General features: G+C 39.9%; 1 protein-coding gene across 1 annotated transcript; it reads left to right on the top strand.

The window, feature by feature from the left end:
- The first annotated feature begins 13,943 nt into the window (after nucleotides 1-13,943).
- Nucleotides 13,944-17,349, top strand: LOC122046687 (LEAF RUST 10 DISEASE-RESISTANCE LOCUS RECEPTOR-LIKE PROTEIN KINASE-like 1.2). The gene is made up of 5 exons (XM_042607495.1): nucleotides 13,944-14,131; nucleotides 14,304-15,261; nucleotides 15,397-15,432; nucleotides 15,507-15,767; nucleotides 15,843-17,349. The coding sequence occupies exons 2-5, from the start codon at nucleotides 14,514-14,516 to the stop codon at nucleotides 16,790-16,792; spliced, it is 1,995 nt and encodes a 664-aa protein (XP_042463429.1). The 5' UTR covers nucleotides 13,944-14,131; nucleotides 14,304-14,513; the 3' UTR covers nucleotides 16,793-17,349.
- The last annotated feature ends 4,260 nt before the right edge of the window (nucleotides 17,350-21,609 follow it).

Below are 21,609 nucleotides of genomic sequence, written 5' to 3'. Positions count from 1 at the left end.
AATATGACTACACTCCCACTAACCTTTTGATACATACAAGGTTCATCTGGATTTTGTGAGAAATCACACTCTTTGATCACCTCATCAAAACGGATATTCCAACTCCTTGATGCTTGCTTTAGTCCATAAATGGATCGTTGAAGTTTGCATACTTTATTCTTGTTGACAGATGTGAAACCTTCATATTGTGTCATATAGACACATCATCGAGCAGATTTTCATTAAGAAAAGATGTTTTCACATCCATCTGTCATATATCATAATCATGATGAACTGATAAGGTTAGGAGTATCCAAATTGATTTAAGCATGACCACAAGTGAAAAAGTTTCATCATAGTCAATGCCTTGCCTTTTGACGATAGACTTTCGCCGCCAGCCTTGCCTTATAGGTAATAATATTACCATCCATGTCGACTTTATTCTTGAAAACCCATTTGCACCCTGTAGACGTAATGCCTTCAGGTGGATCCACCAAGTTCCAAACTCGGTTTTCATACATGGAATATATTTCCGACTTCATGGCTGTAAGTCACTTGTCCTTTTCTAAACTATTCAGAGTATCTTCATAATCAGTAGGTTCCTCATCTTCAATGAGTAGCACATCATTCGATTCTCTTACAAGAGATCCATATCTCTCAGGAATATTGCGTGTCCTACTTGATCTATGAGGAACTTATGTTATAATCGGTTGTGGTTCTTGACTAGGCATCTTATTAGTGTTTATTAGAGTCTCTTGAACTTCATCAAGTTCAACCATACTCCCACTTGTTTCCTGTAAGAGAAATTCTTTTTTTAGGAAGGTAGCATGCCTTGAAACAAACACTTTTTATTCCAAGGGATGATAGAATTGGTAACCCTTAGTTTCGTTAGGGTATCCAATAAATAAACACTTATCAGACTTAATGCCCAATATGTCTGATATAGTCCTCTTCATATAAGTAGGACATTCTCATATTTTCAAATAAGATATTAGGGGTTTCTTACTAATCCATACCTCATATGGAGTAGTTAAGATTGCCTTCGTCAGGACTCTGTTTAACAAGTAAACAACTGTCATGAGTGCATAACCCCAAAAGGTCTTAGGAAGATATGCATGATCCATCATTGATCTAACCATGTCTAACAAGATTCGATTACATCTTTTTGATACACCATTATGTTGTAACATATAAGGCGGAGTCCATTGAGACAATATATCATTATCCCTTAGATAATCTAGAAACTCTTGGCTTAAATATTCACCACCTCGATCGGATCGAAGTATCTACGAGTGATCACGGATCGAGTTGGTTCGGTTATTGGGATAAAAAACTATCCGACCCTACTAGATCAAATAATGCAATATCAGGACCTACATCCGTCTTTATATTCAGCAATTTTTATGTATCAAATATCTGACGGGTTGTCAGTTATTTGGATATCTAACCCTATATCTAATGAAATATAAAATATAAATATAAATACAACAAAAAAATAAAATATTTTAAAATGATAATAGACATTACTTATTACACGTTGTAGCAGCTAATCGACAGTAGTTGCTACAACGTGTAGCAGCTTATCGGCAGTAGCTACTACAATGTGTAGCAGCTTATCGACATTAGTTGTTACAAGTAAGGATGATCACGGATCGGGTTGGTTTGGTTATTGGGATAAAAAACTATCCGACCCTACTAGATCAGATAATACAATATCAAGACCTTACATCCGACCCTATATCCAACGAATTTTCTTATCGGTTCGATTTGGGTCGGTATGAGCAGGTTAGTCGATTTGGCGGGTTGACTGCTCACCCCTAGAAGTATCTTAATATTTTTACCAAGTTGTTTCTCTACTTCACTTCTGAATTCTCTAAACTTTTCAAAGGCTTCAGGCTTGTGTTTTATTAGATGCATATACCCATAATAAGAGTGATCATCAATAAAACTTTTCAAAGTAACCTCTTAATGCATGAGTTGTCATTGGTCCACATACATCGGTATGTACGATCCCAAGTAACTCATCAACTCGTTCACCCTTTCGAGAAAAAGGTAACTTTATCATCTTGCCTTTTAAACATGAATCACATGTATCTAATTCAAATGATTTGAGAACTGCAATCTTTTACAATTCGGACATGCGTTTCTTGCTTATATGGCCAAGGCGACAATGCCACAAGTAAGAGGTTAATTGATTATCTATTCGAGCGCCTTTATTGCTCTTTTCGATATTGAGTACATCACTAGATATATCTAACGCGTAGATGCCATTGCATAAAGTTCTAGTGCCATAAAGAACGTCATTTAAGGTTATGTAACAACAATTGTTACTAAAAGTTAAATGGAAACCTTTTCTATTTAAGCAAGAAATAGAAATAATGTTCTTTATTAATGCTGGAACAAAATAACAATTATCTAGTTCTAAGACAAGTCCACTAGGAAGCTTTAACAAGTATGTTCCGATGGCAACTGCAACAACTTTTGCTCCATTCCCAACTCGTAGACTTGTTTCTCCCTTGAGGAGTCTTCTGCTATTTCTTAGCCCCTGTGTGTCGTTGCATATATGTGAGCCACACCCAATATCCAATATCTAAGTGTCTGAGGAAATAACCTGACAATCAATAACAAAAATACCTGAAGAGGATGGGGCATCGGATGCCTAATTATTCTTCTTCATGGACTTAAGATAGATCTTGCAGTTTCTTCCCTAGTGTCCCATCTTACCATAATGATGGCATGGGCTCTTTTGTGTCGGTTCTACTGTCTTGTCCTTTTTGCTCTTCCCTTTAGCCTGATGTTTTAGCTTCCTATTAGAACCTTTCTTGGAGGAGTCTACTAACATCATAATTTTCTGTTCACCCTTAACAGAAGGTCTCACAGTCTTGAGCATATTTATCATCTCGAAGATGGTCGAATATAAATTGTTCATTCGATAGTTCATCACAAATTGTGAATGACTTTTCGATAAACTATATAGAATTAAGTCAATACTTAACTCATGATCCATCGTAAAATCGAGTGATGCTAAACGCTCTATGTAGTCGTTCATCTTTAATACATATTGTACTGCAGATGAATCCTCCTGCATCTTTGAGCAAAAGAGAAGCTTGGAGACCTCGATGTTGGTTGCTACTCGAAAAACCTAGAGGTTCCACTGTACAAAAATTTTGTACAAAGGTCTGAACCTTTTCCTAGCTACCATGTGTTCTTTTAAATTAAATTTTGGATCGCCTGCGGAACTTAACACGTTTGATCCAAAACTTAATTTATTTGTTCTTTTAGGTTTTGACTTGGATCTCCTGCGGAACTTAACACGTTCGACCCAAGTCACCTTAAGTTATTAATTTCATTAAATATTAATTTCATTAAATATTAATTTCCATAATTGGTTCCCAGTACTGACATGGCGAGACACATGGCCTTCTTGGATATGGGAGCAGCCACCACCGACTAGACAAAACCTTTTATGGAAAGCTAATATTTAATTTCCTAAAATAACTTTAGGTTAACCGAAAGGAACAATCAAATCACAAGGAAAAAGAAAAACAAAAGAACACAACATCGGAAAACATATTCGAAATTCTAGAATCGTAAGCCTCTTGTATTTGGTATTATTTCCATAAATAACTAGTATGATGCGGAAAGAAAAAATTACTAGTTATACCTTCTAGAAAGACCCCTTGATCTTCTACCGTATTCCTCTTCTAACCTCGGACGTTGTGTGGGCAACGATCTTCCGAGATGAGAAACCACCAACCACCTTATTCTCCTCCTAGCTAGGTTCGGCCACAACAAGGAAGCTTTACCAAGGATGAAGAACAAATCACCAACCAAGCTCCAAGGGATGCAAGCTTTCTCTCCTTCTTCTTCTTCTTCTCCAAGTAGTATCCAACCTCCACAAGATCTCCAAGCAATAGGGATGATTCGGCCACCACAAAGAGGAAGAGAAGAAAAGAGGTTGGCCGGCCACAACACCAAGGAAAAGAGGAAGAGAAATAATAGAAGTTGTACCTTATGAAGGCACCCCCTCCCCTTCTTTTATATTCCTTGGCCTTGGTAATTTAGGAAATTTAATTACAATAAAATTTTCTTAATTTTCCTTGACATGAATTAATTAAGAAAAATTAAACAAAATTTCTTAAAACAACATGTCTTGGACGACCACATCAAAGAGAAGCAAATTAGACAAGTTTCAATCAACAATTAAAACTTCCTTATTTGTCTTTGGAAATTTTAAAACATAAAATTTCCTTTTAAAATCCCTTCATGGTTGATAAAAAGAATTTTCTATAATTTTAATTTTCAACATGTGAATAATTTTTCAAAGAGAAAAAATAAAATATCTTTCCAATCTACAAATAAGGAAAGAGATCTAATCTCTTTCTTTTAATCTTTTGTAGATCTTTTAAAGAGAGATATTTTAATTTTAATTCTCTGTAATAAATTATATCTTCCACATAATAAAAAATTAAAATTAAAATTCTTTTTAATTTAATGGGGGCCGGCAATCTAAGTTTGGGTTCAAGCTAGGGCCGGCCACCCATGAACCAAGGCTTGGCCGGCCCTAGCTTGGTTCCCAAGCTAGCTTGGCCGGCCCCCTTTAGGTGGGTATAAAAGGTGGGTATAGGTGGGTATAATACTCTATAAATAAGAGGCTACGATAGGGACCGAGAGGAGGAATTGGTTTTGGTCTCCCGATAAAATTAAGCATCCCGTGTTCACCCCGAACACACAACTTAATTTTATCAATAATAATTCATTCCACTAGAGAACTATTATTGAACTACCGCACCAATCCCAAATTATATTTTTGGGCTCCTTCTTATTATGAGTGTGTTAGTCTCCCTGTGTTTAAGATGTCGAATGCCCACTAATTAAGTGAGTTACTGACAACTCATTTAATTAATATCTTAATCCAAGAATAGTACCACTCAACCTTATCGTCATGTCGGACTAAGTCCACCTGCAGGGTTTAACATGCCAATCTTTATGAGCTCATCTTGGGGACATTATCAACCTAGATTACTAAGACACAGTTTCCTTCTATAATCAACAACACACACTATAAGTGATATCATTTCCCAACTTATCGAGCTTATTGATTCATCGAACTAAATCTCACCCATTGATAAATTAAAGAAATAAATATCAAATATATGTGCTTGTTATTATATTAGGATTAAGAGCACACACTTCCATAATAACTGAGGTATTTGTTCCTTTATAAAGTCAGTATAAAAGAAACGACCTCAAATGGTCCTACTCAATACACTCTAAGTGTACTAGTGTAATTATATAGTCAAGATAAACTAATTCCTAATTACACTATGACCTTTCAATGGTTTGTTCCTTTCCATTTTAGTCATGAGCTACTGTTTATAATTTATAAGGTATTGATAACATCATCTTCTGTATGTGACACCGCATACTATGTTATCTACAATATAAATTAATTGAACAACTACAACAAATATAGATGATTTGACCAAATGTGATTCTTTATTCAGAATAAATGTTTACAAAAGCTTAGGCTTTCAGTATACACTCTAACACTCGAACCTTTCGGATCTAGCTTGCTCATCAAATAACTCATAAAGATGATAGACAATATCATAAGCATCCAAATGCTCATATTGTTTCTATAATTCAGGAATCATAACGGCTAGCATAATGTAACTAACAAGTATAGAATCATCCTTATGTTTCTGAAGGGCCAACAATTAGTCCGTAGTTGTATCGGCATCAAGACTGGTGGGAAGAGGTTGATCAAGGGCATAAGCTAGCTTCTCAGCTTTGAGAATAATTCTCAAATTTTGAAACCAGTTCAAGAAGTTCGGCCCAGTCAGTTTGTTTGAGTCCAAAATCGAACGCAGATTAACAGAAGTCATAATTAAATGATTAACCTAGAAATACAAAAATTAGAATGTATAAAAGACATGATTTTATTTATGTAAATAATTTACATAAAAGCCCGCTTATTTATCAAATTCAAATACCCTTATTTTGAATTCGAGAGATGGTAGGTTTTCTCTAAGTGGGTTGATATCCACCATAGATAAGAATAACCTTGACTTTGGCCAACAAGCTATTCTTAGCTATAGCGGTAGATAACATATTTACCGATTGCATATCACTTATATGAAATTATCACATTATGCTAGTAACTAATTGATCTTCACATAAATATCGGATTGTTAACACATTAACAAGTATACATCAAATGCACATCACCCAACTTCACCTCTATCCACATTGATCATGGCTTTAACACAATAAATCAACGCTTCAAGTTTACAACAAACCCGTTAATCATGAGATTGCATCTCTATGGTTTGAACATGTTTAATTTCAAGTTGAGCTTAACTTTGACCAACAACTCAAAAAAAAAATTAAACTCTGGTTCTTACCATATTAACGGAAGGTGTAGGTTTTAATATTGAGTAAGGGATTTAGGTCTCATCTACATCATATAAAATTCTATCTACATGACATTACACTCATGGCATAAATGATGACATGATACATCACACGCATGACATAGCATGATACATCATACATATGGTAAGATCTAATCACATTATACGCATGATAAAATTTAATTATATCATAATTAATGCATCTACATGGCATACAATATGGTACGCTCATGGCATAAATTTATATATGTTATAATTCTATTTTAGAAATAAAAATATGTTATAAATCTAATTTTAATAAATCAAGATTTATCTAATCAAATTAGGAAGTCAATTTCTAAATTTAATTAACATATCTTATTTAGAATATTTCAATTAATCAAGAATATTTAATTATTTTAAAAATAAATTTTTAAATTAATTTTCTAACCATTTAGAAAATAAATAATTAATATTTTTAAATTTATTATAGAATAATTCAAATTTGGATTTTTGTGATTTTTCAAATCTCTTAACAATTTAGAAAACTTTCTAAAAATACAATATTTTAATAAATCTAAAATTTTCATAAAATATTAATCTATAATTTAATTTAGAATATCTCAAATCTAGATTTTTTATGATTTTTAAAATCTTTTTAAATTTTTTATTTCCTAATAATTTAGGAAACTTTTAAAAATAAAATATTTTAATAAATCTGAAAATTATAGAAAAGATTAATTCTATAATTTAATTTAGAATATGTCAAATCTGGATTTTTTTAAAGAAATTTCATAATCTTTCCAATATTACCTAACAAATTAGTAAATTTTTAAAAAATATAATATTTATTAAAATTTTAGAAAATTCCAGAAATGATAATTTCTAAATTAACAGAATATTTCTAAATTTAATTTTCTGAAATTATATCAGAAACTTTCCAAAAATGGAATTTCTAACAATTTAGGAAACTTTCCAAAAATAGAAAAAATCTTAATAATTCTAGAAAAATTACAAAATTAATTACAACACAAATTATGAACCGTAAAATAATTTTACGATCATGTCAAAGCATGATCAGGCTCTGATACCATTGTTAGGATATGCCCAATGCGGTGTGTGCTAAAACACATTTCGTAAATATGAACAGCGGAAAATAAAACAATAATAATCCCTAAATTATTACACCACACGCATATAAAGATACAACATGTCAAACATGATCGCATAATTAAATTTTTTACGGAAAGTAAATTTATGCTAGGTGTACTTTACTGATGACTTGTAACGAGAAGGGCATCAATCGTAGCGACGTTGTTAAACCTCGCCTCTATTCGTATCTACGCCGAGCTCCTCAAGACAACTCCTTGAGTACAAGCCTCTCCTTCGGAGTTACTAGCCACGAGAGAAGAAGAAGGATCAAGAGGAAGAGGAAGAGGAAGAGAAGCACACAAGGGAGAGTTTTCTCCCTTGTGGTAGTCACGACAACAAGAGGGGGTTCTTCTTGTTGTTGGCGGCGGGAAGAGAGAAGAGAGAGGAGAGAAAAGTTGGGTTAAGGTTTCCAAAACCCTATCAAGCCAACTAATGAAAATTATATCTAATTCTCTCCCAATTATATCTATATATAATCTTTCTTAATGAGTTGGATTAGAAAACTCAAATCCAACCCATTATCCCTTAACCAAAAATTAGTCCATTAACCCCTTGGTTTGATTCACAACTAAACCAAGTTGGTTCATGATTAATTCATGATTAAACCAAATGTGGTCAAACTCTTTCATAAGAGATATGTCTCATCTGCGCTTCTATTGCGACAAATATTTTCATATTTATCTTATATATGGTCCAACCAAACATTTATCTCTTGATCTAAAAATCCTATTCTTTAACTTATTTTACGTCTTTTAGAGACTCGTTAGTGTGTGTGACCCAATAGCCTCCCAGTTTATCTTGGGCATCTATAATTAACTACTTAATTATAGAACGATCATGAGTGACACCTAGTAGTACATCATGATCCCCAATTAGTCGGAAAATTATAGTTAATCTTAGAATTAATTATAAACCGTTCAGCAGCTATAGTGAGTCATGCCTCATTCCTTTCACTCGTCTTATACCTATTTGATTCAGGGCATGGTCTATGTGTCTTGTCCCCACTAGACTGACTATGTCACACCTAGCCCAAGTAATACTTCTTCATTCTACGGATTCAAATTACTCATACATGTGTACAAGAGTCTCGCACTCTTAACATATGATGCATTGACCAAAGACTTTGAGTAATAATCCTAATGAGTGGTCATAGGATGTACGTCTCCTTGTAAGGAGCGGTGAATCCTCTGTGGGCTATCTAAACACCTTCGGGCACTTCAACTTATACCCAATCATCCTAGGTCCACACCTCAATGAGATGCTTGCTTAAGATATCAAAGTATAAGTCTCCATGACCAAGTCGAAGGAAACTTGTACTCATGCCATAGTAAAAACTTCACAGACATATCTATATATGTGTAGACAACCATATAAAATCTTACAACGAGTCACTCTAATGAACTAATTACTATAACTTGCATACACGTTTAACTCTCAAGATCATAATGTCTTTAGCCAGTGAGAAAATAACTGCTTGACCGAACCAAGGAGTATAACCCATGCTAATCTTATAGAATTGATGATGTCCGAATGTATCAATTCGACGACTAGGAAAATTTCAATATATTCATAATTACACATGTAGAGATAATCACTAGTTGCGATCCAATCAAAAATTCTCTCATGGTATGAATTATATTATGGGCATTCAATAAATAAGTTTAAGACAATCAAACATATAATATGCACTCAAATAGTGAATTTATAATTATCAAATAAATAGAAAAAATCGTAAGACGCTTGCCTTATGACATCCCTCAAATTCTAACACTACACCCATGCCTTCCATGGGCGCGCAGGCTTCTAAGCCGATCGAGACAATATAAGATCCTTTATCCACTCATTCGGTGTCGCCACAAGTTTTAAGCGTCTCTTCTATCACATTGGGGAGTCCTAGGAGAAAGCCTGTTATGAGGCCAATCGGTCCTACACCTGCGCCTTCTAGAGTCACACGAGATCTTGAGTTGATCGAGATAATACCATAATCTTCTCCCTCCATTTGTTCGGTGTCACCAAGGGTTTCTGGCGCTCCTCCTTCAGCGCCTAGCTCTCCTACTGGCCCCATTGTTATTTCAAATAATCATGTGTATTACCATCTCAATAAGGGCTGGGAGCACTGCCCCATCCTCTTATGGGGTATTAAAGATAGGAGGCCCATTAGTCGAATCCTGGGTAAAAGTACAAAGACAGTTGAAATGGTCCTTGACGTTGGCGCGCACAAATGAACACACTCAGAATGCTACGCGGTAAGCTCCTAACTTGGCCTACCTTATGAATTAAGACCTCATTATTGTTCTCTCCAGCTTTACGTTTCTAGGTTGAACTTAAGCCAATTAATTGTGGACTTGGAGCGGGATAACAAAATCCTAAGAGAATAGGTGAAGGAGTTAGAAGCTTCTGTGTTCACTCCGAACATTGAGACGACTAACTTACAAAAAGAGGTCAAGGATCAAGTCGGGCTTCTCTCTTGAATATGGAGAAGATTTGAAGGAATATCAACAACTAGTGGATTCTCAATAAATGGATAGGAAAAAAAATAGAAATCTTGTTGTTGACTAGTGAAATAAGTTCCGAGCAGAAAGCGCTATGAAGGCCAAGGTCATTTCCGACCTGGCTCAAAAAATTGCTTTATTAGAGGAGCTGAGACTTTCTCATGCTTCTGAATCATTTGAATGAGAAACCAAGGGCTTATTGATATTAGAACAACAGAGGGAATTGGACACACAAGAAACCTGACTAGAATCGATACAGGCTGAGTTAGACTCTGTAAAAGCTGAACTGGCAGCTTACAAGGTCTAGGAGGACGAGCGCTTTGAGGTTAAACAGAGGGATTATCTCGACGCCCACGAATTTGGTCAAAAATTACCTATATGTGTACCTTTTTTATCGTTTATAGCTTATGCCATTGTTGAGACAGTTATAGGAATATTCTATCATAAGCGGTCGACTGATGAGAGACATAATAATCTTCAGAGAAAGTTTCAGAAAAATATTCTCTGACATATGGTTGTTATTCTGACAGAATGTTAGGATTCTCTGCTCATGTTGTCTGTTGAATATATCTCGGCCGTACTATAAGGCCAACCATCTTTATGCTTGTCCTCACATTAAGCTGCTTGGTTATGTACTGCATGGTGTTAGTAATTCATTTGGAAAGTAATATAATACATTGAGCGTACTGGAAATTCATTCGGAAAGTAATATGAAGCTAAGTGCCTTAGACTCGATCGGTCTTGAATCTGATTGGGCGTGTAATGGACTGCCCAGAGAAATGGAACTATGTTCTGAGAGATTCGATCGATACTTTAAGTCGATCGTACATATAATAATTTATAGGTAAAGTGAATCTAAGATTTGGAATTCTCACCGGGTTTATAAAGAGAGTTATCGTACACTTGTGCATATAGGAAATGGTATGGAGCCATGTGAACTCGTCCAACCCTATTATCGAATGGATACACAAGCGTATGGTCTCGTGGAAACCCGTAGACTTGGCCAGTAATAGGGTCGGTCGGGTGTGTATAGAGGGATTTGTAAGAATTAGGGAGATCGGCTCTTATGCTGACCAGACCTATAGTCGGTCGATTATGAGGTGGGTCAAACATCCCTTAAACTGCATCAGTTATTAAATGACCGGATATGCTAGCTTCTCAGTTCAAGAGTGCAATACTAAACTTCATATGTTCTACCGGCTTAAAGGCCAATCGACCCTCTTTTGAATGACTTGTAATCCGGTCGTTGGCACTGAGAGACTTCGCGTTGAACAAATAATAAAATCGGGTGAGGAACGTCATATCATCTTAACTTTAACTATCATATCATCTTAATTTTAACCACCACGTTATCTCCAAATCTGTCCGTTATATTCTGTCTCAGACACCTCTAGAAACTATAAAAGAAAGACGATAATTCATAGACAAAGTATGCTAATTCCACAAGATCATTTTTTTCTATTCCACTGGTCCCGTTTAAACATCGGAGGAGCTGCGCCGGGATTAGATCGGCACTCTTGTGTTAACTTTGGGCAAGACCATTATTTTATTAAGATACAGAGGCTATGAGGCCACAGGCGTCCAAGGAGCACTCAACCACATGCATCCAAATTCAGACAGTGATGATCCTTGAATGCTTCAAATAGTCTGCAAGATCTAGATACAAAGATTGCAAATGAACAACAACAGTTTCAGCAACCAAATCCAAAAATCAGAAAGCCACCTCCAGATTCAGCATAAGAAAAAAAAAAAAAATTATCTGTATAATATTTCCAGCATTTTCTCTCTTTTCATGTTTCACATCTCTCACGGGACTTAGCCTTGAGTCAAATTTTGTTATCTATTCACTGAAGACAGATGCAGAGAGTTTTGTTTGAATAGAACAGTTCATTTATTCTACTAGTTTGAAAATTCCGGATGCCAATTCTTTGGAATTGTCTGATACATACAGGAGAAGATTTTTGGGCCAAACCAAAAGTAACAAGCTTGAGTTGGAGATTTTGAAATAATGGATCTCAATCTCCACAAATTTCAATATAAGCATCACTGTCGAACAATTTTCTTGTTGCAAAGTCTCTTTCTGAAAATGATTGTTTCGTGTAGCAATAAATACTCCGGAAGCTTTCATCTCTCATTTTGTTAAAAACCCTTGGAAATGTGAATGAAAATTGAATGAGAAAGTGGACTTGAAATGCGTGTGGGAGCTTATTTCCACATTAAAAATTCTGTGGCACGAAGAAAATTGATCTACATAGAATCATAATTGTGTAATATTATCCTCACCGATTGACACAGTTGGTATCTATATGGATGATTGCTCTAATAAATTTGGGGTCAATTCTATATGATTGTAAAATGGGTTGTTATGTTAAAGTAAATGTCCCTTGTGATTTACCCCCTTACATAGAATATGGGACCGTCCTAAAAGGATTATTAAGATGATGATTTTATCTTTTTCGCTTCAATGATTGTATAATATTATGAATATGAAATAGAATCACAATTGTGTAGTATTATGAATATTAACGGGACGTGTGCTGTAAAAATGTATATCAGGATCTGAATTACATTTAATTCAGGTGACCGCTTCAATGATTGTATAATAGTATGAATATGAAATAGAATCACAATTGTATAGTATTATGAACAAGAACGGGATGTGTGCTGTAAAAGTGTATATCAGGATCTGAATTACATTTAATTCAGGTGACTCGTACACGGAAGTGCAAATTAGGACACTTAATTCCGATGACTCGTGTGCTAGCCTTGTGCGCTTTGAAATTAAATGGTCGGGCTAAAAATTACTCAAGTGAATGAATCAAATGTGTTGCCATTAGATCATATTTTTCCTGGGATGGGATCCTATGGTCCCCTTGTCCTGGTCCGCTCCTGGACTGAGACAAGGGGATTGGTGGGAGATAATGACCCCACCTGTTAGCAAGTGGGGGGTCATTATCCCCCATCAATGTAAAGATCGGACCAGTGAATGGTCCTGTCTTTGCGGACCAGAAGATCCGCCCCCATTTTTCCTACGACTCAAAATGTGTAATCGATGCATTAATAAATAACCTGAAATGGTCGGGTATTAATAGCTTATTTGTAACGGCCCGAGTGATAGCGATGCTAGCTACAACTGGGCGAAGATAGTTAATGACATTTATTCGGCCATTAATGAGTTCTTACCTTGGATAGAACTCACAAATATGCATAAATTCCCTCCAACTTCATCTCCCACCGTCTCCCCTCTTTGCCGAGAAATTCGCTCGACGACTCACATCCACTTCCTTGTTATAGAATTCAAATACATGCTAGTTTACCACTAACAACTAGTACTTGGTTGTAATATGATTGTTCTATTATATTTTGGAAAATAATCGTTTAACCTAGCCTCAAATTACCATCGGAGAGGACGGATCTATTTCAAGAATATTGTATTTAACACATGCCTTGATAGAACTAATTAAGCCTAGATTCCCACTCCAACTCGACATTTGGGTTAGCAGCTTAGTCGGATACTCAATCTACTCGGGCTGCTCGACACTTGAGTAGCTTTGTAGTCAACCCACTCGGCAATCAAACCAATCGGGAGCGCAGTCACTCGGCCTACTCGAGCAACTCGGCACTCGGCCTACTTGGCACTTGACTTACTCAGTCCACTCGGCTACTAGGCACTCAACTGCTCGCCACTCGGCCAACTTGAACACTCAATAATTCGGCACACTAGACCAGCTTGGGCACTCGGCCGACTTGGACACTCAACAGCTCGGCTCAGCTCAGCCTAGCCTTTCCAAGGCAGCAACTAGCAACTCGACGGATCCAATTCAATCTTTTGCATTTAATAATTTTAAATTATGTAATTTTTATTATCTCCCACAAATAAATCCAACAAAAGCTAGACAAAGTTCCTTTAGGTTTCCTAGAGGATTGATTGCCTATCGAAGAAGATGGAATCTAATGACTTTCAAGTCTAAGAGATAGTTAAATTGCAAAGACAAAGCAAGGGATGCCTCAAATTTAAGCCTGAAGTTGCTTTAATTAGCAATGTCAAGAAGTCCTTATCAAGTCTGCGAAAAGCTTAAGAGAAACTTTATCTTTATCGCGCTTAAAGTTTAGGTAAAACTTCATCTTCTTCTTCATTATTTTCTTTACTTCCATACTTTAGGATATTGGAGAGCTTTACCATGTGTTGTACGCGTGGGCACTTTGCACTCCAAAATCCTCCCTTTTGCCGATCTACGCGTCCTGCAATTGAAACAATGGTGCCGATCTACTTTGATCTTTCTAGAGATCGCCAACCACTTCTTCTTCTTCTTTTGAATTTCTGAACCGATCGCCATTGTCGCTGAATGGTCAAAGTTGGGAGGAAAAGGACCCCCAAAGTGCTTGCTGCAATAAAATCCCAGTCTAAACAGGGGAAGCTCGTCTCGTCTCGTCTCGTCTCGTCTCGTCTCGTCTGCTTTTGCAGCTTTGTGTTTCGCCGGAAAAATTGAAGTCGATGGAGTCTCCTGCTGCAGTGATCCTTGTATTGATCTTCAGTCTGTTGTCGTCCATGGCGTCTTCTTCCTACTACAGGTATGCGGATTGTGCTCCTTTCTTGTATCCCTGCGGCCATAAGAAGTTCAACGTCAGCTATCCGTTTCACGTCGATGGGCATCCCAACTACTGCGGCTACCCGGGGTACTTCCTCTGGTGCGACAAGGAGAAGTCTTGCATCATGATCAACATCAACGGCAAGAGCTACCAGGTGAAGAACGTGGACTATGTGAACCACCTGATCGACGTGGTTGACCGAGATCTCTTGTCGATGGACTGCCCTGTGCCGACCGAGAACGCCAGCATCGCCTCGCACCTGTACGGCTGCAGCGATCGCGATCGTAACGCCACGGTGTTCTCCGACTGCGATGCCGTCCCGGCGGGGCTCGATCCGATCAATTGCTCGAGTGGCGCCGCCGCCGGACGCCGGGGATACTACACGCTCAGAGAGGGCGTGTCGGCGGGGATCCCGTGCAACTCGACCGTGGTGGTGCCGATGCACCAGGGGGCGGCGGACAGGCTGGCGATGGGGGAGCTGAACTTCAGTAACGCGGTGGCCGATGGGTTCTCGGTGAGTTGGACGGCGGGGAGGGGGTGGTGCAGCGATTGCATTAACTCAGGCGGCCTGTGCGGGTTCGACGGCAGCTCTCCGACCAACAACAACACCTGTTTCTGCTCCTATGGATCAGGATTTCCGAGGTGCTCTAAAGGTACGATCTTCTTTAGATTCACCGGAATACCACAAATCAGAAAAGTCAACGCGATCTTCTTCAGGGGATAATTCTGACTTTCGTCGACACTATTTACGAATAGCTTTCTCAGAAAATTCCTAATTGCTACTGCAGGAAGATCTGGTCACAGGAGGGTGAAGATTGTAATCGGTAAGATCTCTTCCAGTGATGCTGGAACAGAATTTCTGCAATTCTGTGTATTCTTACATCTCCACGGCGAGCAGGTTCTGTGGCGGCAGCCGGCGTTTTGGTGCTACTCTGCGCTTGTTTTCTGTGCTTGAAGCGGAAGAGGAACAGAATGCATTCCCCATCCTCCAAATTTCTCGATCGAAATGCCTCTTTTAAGCCGAATCTGAAGGATTCTGAGCTCAACGCTGCTCGTCTACAGACCCATCTCTTCTCCTACGACGAGCTGCTGCAGGCGACGAACCGATTCGATCCCTCGAATGAGCTCGGCGATGGAGGCTTCGGCACTGTCTACAAAGGTAGTGAAGTTTGAGAACGAACGATTTGACTGGTCGCACGCACGCTCGCTCGCTCAAATGGCTTGGTGTCTGCAGGGAAGCTTCGAGATGGACGCACCATCGCCGTCAAGCGGCTCTACGAGAACAACTGCCGGCGGCTGGAGCAGTTCGTGAACGAGATCGAGATCCTGTCGCGGCTCCGGCACCAGAACCTCGTCAGCCTTTACGGCTGCACGTCGCCCCGCAGCCGGGGGCTCCTGCTGGCGTACGAGTTCGTGCCGAACGGGACGGTGGCGGATCACCTGCACGGCCGCCGCGCCGGCGAGGGAGTCCTCACGTGGCCTGTGCGCCTGGGCATCGCGATCGAGACGGCGGACGCCCTCGCGTACCTCCACGCCGTCAACCCTCCGATCATCCACCGCGACGTCAAGACCTGCAACGTCCTGCTCGACGGCAGCTTCCGCGTCAAGGTCGCCGATTTCGGGCTGTCGAGGCTCTTCCCCGAGGACGCGACGCACGTCTCGACGGCTCCGCAGGGAACGCCGGGGTACTTGGACCCCGAGTACCACCGGTGCTACCAGCTCACCAGCAAGAGCGACGTCTACAGCTTCGGCGTCATGCTGGTCGAGCTCATATCGTCGAAGCCCGCCGTCGACATGGCGAGGGACCGGAGCGAGATCAACTTGTCGAGCATGGCGGTGGCCAGAATCCAGAACGGTGACCTCGAGCAGCTGGTGGACGCCGGCTTGGGGTACCGATCCGATCAGGCGACGAGGAAGATGATCGCCATGGTGGCCGAGGTGGCGTTCAGGTGTTTGCAAGCCGATGGAAACATGAGGCCGTCCATAAAGGAGGTGCTCGACGAGCTGAGAGCCATAGAGATTGAGGGGCGGCGCAAAGTTGCCAAGAGTGGAGATGATGATGATGTTTCGTCGAATAAAGGAGCACCGACATCGCCGGACACGGTCATGAACAAGTGGATCAGCGGGACTACAATATCGAACGCAAGTGAGCACCGCACACAGTCGAGCACCAATGTCATCTAACACGGTCATGAACGAACACAAGTCAGCACGATGAAGCACCAATGTCACTCGGCACGGTCATGAACAAGCTAAGTAGGTTACACGAGTGAGCACCTAACACAATCATCGAACGATGGGGCACTAATGTCACTCGGCACGGTCATGAACAAGCTAAGTAGTCATCGAACGATCCAGCACCCATGTCACCTGACTCGATCATGAACAAGTGGATCAGTAGGTCTACAACATCAAACACAAACACAAGCGAGTGACCCATCGAACTTTTTATTAACCAATTTTGCCAAAGCTAAGTGTTTTTTAGAGGCATTGATCGGCCTAATGTTGTTTTGTTTGCTAAGCTTTCGATAAATGAGTTGGATTGGCGGAAGTGTACATAGCAAACTTTTTAGGATCACATAGTGATGTAGAATTTCATAGTGATGGGAACCAAGTTCCATATGTGAACTATGTACTGGATTAGGAGTGAAACATGTTGACTCAGGAGGGAAACAGGCCTAAAATATGATTTATATATTCTAGAAGGGATAAAATAAAAAAGGACTTGAACAGACTTAATATATAATGGTCATTTATGTTTTATAGTCAGTTGTATCTTTATAGTAGTTGTGTTAGCATTTTTTAGAATATATGTTATTATAAGTTTAAGGGAAGTTAGAGGAGAGAGATTTAAGAATTATTGTTAGAATAAAGCATTAGCTTTGACAAAAGCATTGTCTTTGGCTTATGGATTGAGTTTCTTTACCAGATTGTTTGTGTTAATCCTAATGCAATTCTGTGGTTTGTGTTTCTCTATTCTGAATTTTGGGATGCCAACATTGGTCTGACCTGTCAAACCTAAGAAGAGTTGTATGCTTAGAAGGAATACCAAAGATATCAGATAAGGTTAATGTTTTGGTAGAGAGAAGGACAATGTAAGAAGGAAATATGGAAGAAATGAGAGGTATTATGTTAACCCTATTCCTATTATTATGAGTTTCTATTTTTAGGTCTAATATTTAACTTCGATGTCTTAGGTTATCAACCATGTTAACCTTATTACTATTATTATATCTAAATTCATAATTATGCATGGATAAATAATCCACATTGTTATCTCTAGCATGTATGTTGTTAAAATTTGAATTAACATTAGAATTAAAGATCAAGTTATGGATTACCTTCCTACCTACCATTGGAGCTCCCCCTTGACAGGAGCATCCATATGGTTTCATTCTCTTCCATTGCTTCAATTGCTCAATCTTCATGAGCGCTCCCTTCCTTGGGTATTTAGAGTGGTAATGTCCCCTTTCACCACACGTGAAGCAAATGATGTGTCACTTCTTCTTCTTGGCATCATCTTTCCTAGAATCCACATTAGATTCTAAATGAACTTTAGTAGATTTAGGGTTTACCTCCTTTACTTTCTTGAGCGAAGGACATCTATTCTTGTAGTGTCCCATTTTCCCACACTCAAAGCATTTGATGTGGTCCTTCCTGCTCTTCCCGATAGATAAGGTTGAGGGTTGAACTTCCAATACTTCTTCTTCACCATCTTGGATTCTTCTTTCTCCTTCGAAGACATGGATGATTCCACTTTTTCCTCCTCCGAAGATGTGGCTGATTCCATTTCTTCCTCCTCATTGGATGTTGAGCACATATCAACATTTGATTGATCCTTCTCCTTCTCTTGGGCCAATGAGCCCCTCTCCTTGGGCTTCTTCAGTTCTTGTGCTTGTGCAGGATCTTCATGAAGAGAAATCACTTTGCTCCATAACTCATGAGCACACTTGTACTCACCTACACATGACGTAATATTAGAATATAATACATTCAATAGAATTCTAATTACCTTCTTGTCCACCTCCGATCGTAACCTTTGCTCCTCAATCCAATACCATAGCCAGAGACACTTTCCCTTCTTGTCTGTTAGAGCTTTGAAAGAAACTTCCAACGAGGTCCTTGGGCTCGTTCACTTCGTGTGCTTGTGTAGGATCTGTTGGTGCAACCTTAGTCAAGGTTGACCTGGTTGACCTAACTCGAGTTGACCTGACTCGAGTTGTATTTTGATGTTTGACTAGGAAGATTGTTGGTGCAACCTTAGGTCAAGGTTGACCTAGTTGAGTTGTATTTTGATATTTGACACTCGTGGAAGAGTTGTATTCTTGATATGGGACAAGAATAGATGTTTGGGAGATTATTGGTGCAACCGTAGGTCAAGGTTGACCTGGTTGACCTGATTCGGGAAAGAGTCCAAGTATGGAGACTTGGCAACGGAAAAGTCCAAGCAGGGAACTTGGCACTGGAAAAGTCCAAGCAGGGAGCTTGGCACGCGAAGAGTCCAAGTGTGGAGACTTGGCACGGGAAAAGTCCAAGTATGGAGACTTGGCACTGGAAAAGTCCAAGTATGGAGACTTGGCACGGAGAAGTCCAAGCAGGGAGCTTGGCACGAGGGAAAGTCCTAACTGGGATGTTAGGCAGTGTGGAAAGTCCTGGTGAGTGAAGCCAAGCAGTGGGAAAGTCCTAACTGGGATGTTAGGCAGTGTGGAAAGTCCTGGTGAGTGAAGCCAGGCAGTGGGAAAGTCCTAACTGGGATGTTAGGCAGTTGGAAAGTCCTAGTGAGTGAAGCCAGGCAGTGAGAAAGTCCTAACTGGGATGTTAGGCAGTGTGGAAATCCTGGTGAGTAAAGCCAGGTGAAAGTCCGGGTGAGTGAAGCCAGGCAAGGGAAAATCCAGATGGATCAGGGATGATCGGACATCTGGTGTTGAGGAAAGTCCAAGTAGGTCAAAGGGATTGACCGGACACTTGGCGGGGAATTCTAGCAGGTCAAGGGAGTGACCAGATGCTAGGAATGAAGTACCAACAGGTCGAGGTTGACCGAATGTTGGTTTGGAAGGCTTGGGACTTGGTTTGGGCAAAAATCAAGTCACTAGTTATCTGATCGGTCTGGTGACCGATCAGTGTGCTACTGATCGGTATCTGATCGGTCTGCAGACCGATCATAAGGTGATCAGTAGCCGCGAGAAAGACGCCTGATCGGTCTGTGGACCGATCAGGAGCTTCCCTGATCGGTCGTGGCGACCGATCCAGCTGTAGCCTGATCGGTCCACAGACCGATCAGAGTACGTACCGATCAGCGCAGGGCCTGATCGGTCCACAGACCGATCAGGGTTCTAGCCGTTGCAACGCAACGGCTAGTTTCTTCGCTGTTTCTTCTTCGCAGGTATAAAGGAGACGAGGGCATCTTCTGTGCTATAGCTTCTTCCTCTTCTCTTCTGCTACAGAGCTGCTGTTCTGGTGCTTGAGCTTTGTTGAGCTCTTCTTCGCAAGCTTCGCGTGAGCTTCTTCCTTCGGCTGGGACTCCGACTGAGCTGCTGCTGTGGTTGGCGTCTGAGAAGCTGTTGCTTCTTCAACAGTCGACAAGAAGGCAAGGGTTGTTTACATTTGTTGTGTATTTACTTCTTGCTTCTCTTGTATTTGTACTCCTTATCTTGCTGTTGCAAGAAGTAGTTGTGGCGAGGTTTCTCCACCCATAAGGAGCTCATATTTAGCCGGTTCTCCGGGGACTCATCCACCGACGGATTGGTAGGCTTCGTCCACCTTACGGACACGCCGAGGAGTAGGAGTTCATCTCCGAACCTCGTTACATCGGTTTGTTTTTCTTCTCCTTAGTTTCTTCCTTATATTTCCGCTGCGACTAACCCTAACTGTAGGAAGAACGCGAGAATTTAGGGCGGCTATTCACACCCCCCCTCTCTAGCCGAGTACGAACGATATCGAGCAAGACCGCTCTTCGACGGATCAACACCCGGGGGAGCACGGGCTAGAGATGGATCTCTATGGAGAAGATGTCACGATTCAACCCTTCTACGAGTCTCACGACAACTTCACATATTGGAAGGTAAGGATGATGTATTTTCTTAGGACTAATATGTTAAATTGGTTTTGTGTACAAGAAGGGTTTTCCCCTCCGATGGATGAGGAAGGAAAACCTATCAAGAAGAAGGAGTGGACGAAAGAGCAAATCCGACAATCCGAAATCAATGACGAGGTAACAAAAATTATTGAATTTGATTTACCTAATAATGTTTTGTGCAAGATAGATAGGTACAACAACGCCAAGGAATTGTGGAACAATTTGGCAAAATTCCATGAAGAGGAGCCTAGTGAACCAAGTAGCTCACATCATGGAGGAAGCGAATTGGGAGTTGAGGGTTACTCAACATCCAAGGAAAAAGAGGAGGAGAGCTCTTGTTCAAGATCGGAGCAAGAAGAGGCATCTACCTCCGGAAGGGATGAAGAAGAAAGCTCATCTACATCCACAACCCTAGGTAACTCAAACACTGTGATTTCAAGCAAATTACACATAATGTGTTTTGAGTGTAGGAAGTTTGGGCACTACAAGAGTAAGTGTCCAAAGAGGGTTAGAAAGACTCCACCGGCACCAAAGGTCAAGGAAGCCGGAGTCCCGACATGCAAGAGAAAGAAGCACGTGGTGTGCTTCCAATGCAAGCAACGGGGACACTATAGGAGTCAATGTCCAAGGGGGAGGCAACCTCACAAGGACAAGAGGCCAAACACGTGTAAAGGGGGAGCTAAGGCAAACCCTAAGGTAACATTTAAAGCTCATTCTTGCAATTCTAGTAGGATGCATGCTAGTAGTCTTATTGCCATTGTCAATAATGATAAGCATGTTAACACTAGAAATCGATACATGTGCTTAGGAGCCAAGCATGTTAGCCTAGATAAGAACAATTCTAGAAATGTTAACCCTAGAATTAACTCATCTAAGGCTAAGGAAAATCTAGATAGAAATCCCAAATCATCTAGACACATGCCTA

Source organism: Zingiber officinale, chromosome 2B (genome assembly GCF_018446385.1).
Source record: "Zingiber officinale cultivar Zhangliang chromosome 2B, Zo_v1.1, whole genome shotgun sequence".
NCBI classification, from domain to species: Eukaryota; Viridiplantae; Streptophyta; class Magnoliopsida; order Zingiberales; family Zingiberaceae; genus Zingiber; species Zingiber officinale.
This window is presented reverse-complemented; position numbering and strand designations above follow the sequence as displayed.

Bases quoted from the DNA above. Each gene is read 5' to 3' on its own strand.
- LOC122046687 (XM_042607495.1), top strand. From the start codon at position 14,514: ATGGAGTCTCCTGCTGCAGTGATCCTTGTATTGATCTTCAGTCTGTTG. The intron at 15,262-15,396 runs GTACGATCTTCT...TTGCTACTGCAG, and splicing joins ATTTCCGAGGTGCTCTAAAG to GAAGATCTGGTCACAGGAGG. The intron at 15,433-15,506 runs GTAAGATCTCTT...CACGGCGAGCAG, and splicing joins GAGGGTGAAGATTGTAATCG to GTTCTGTGGCGGCAGCCGGC.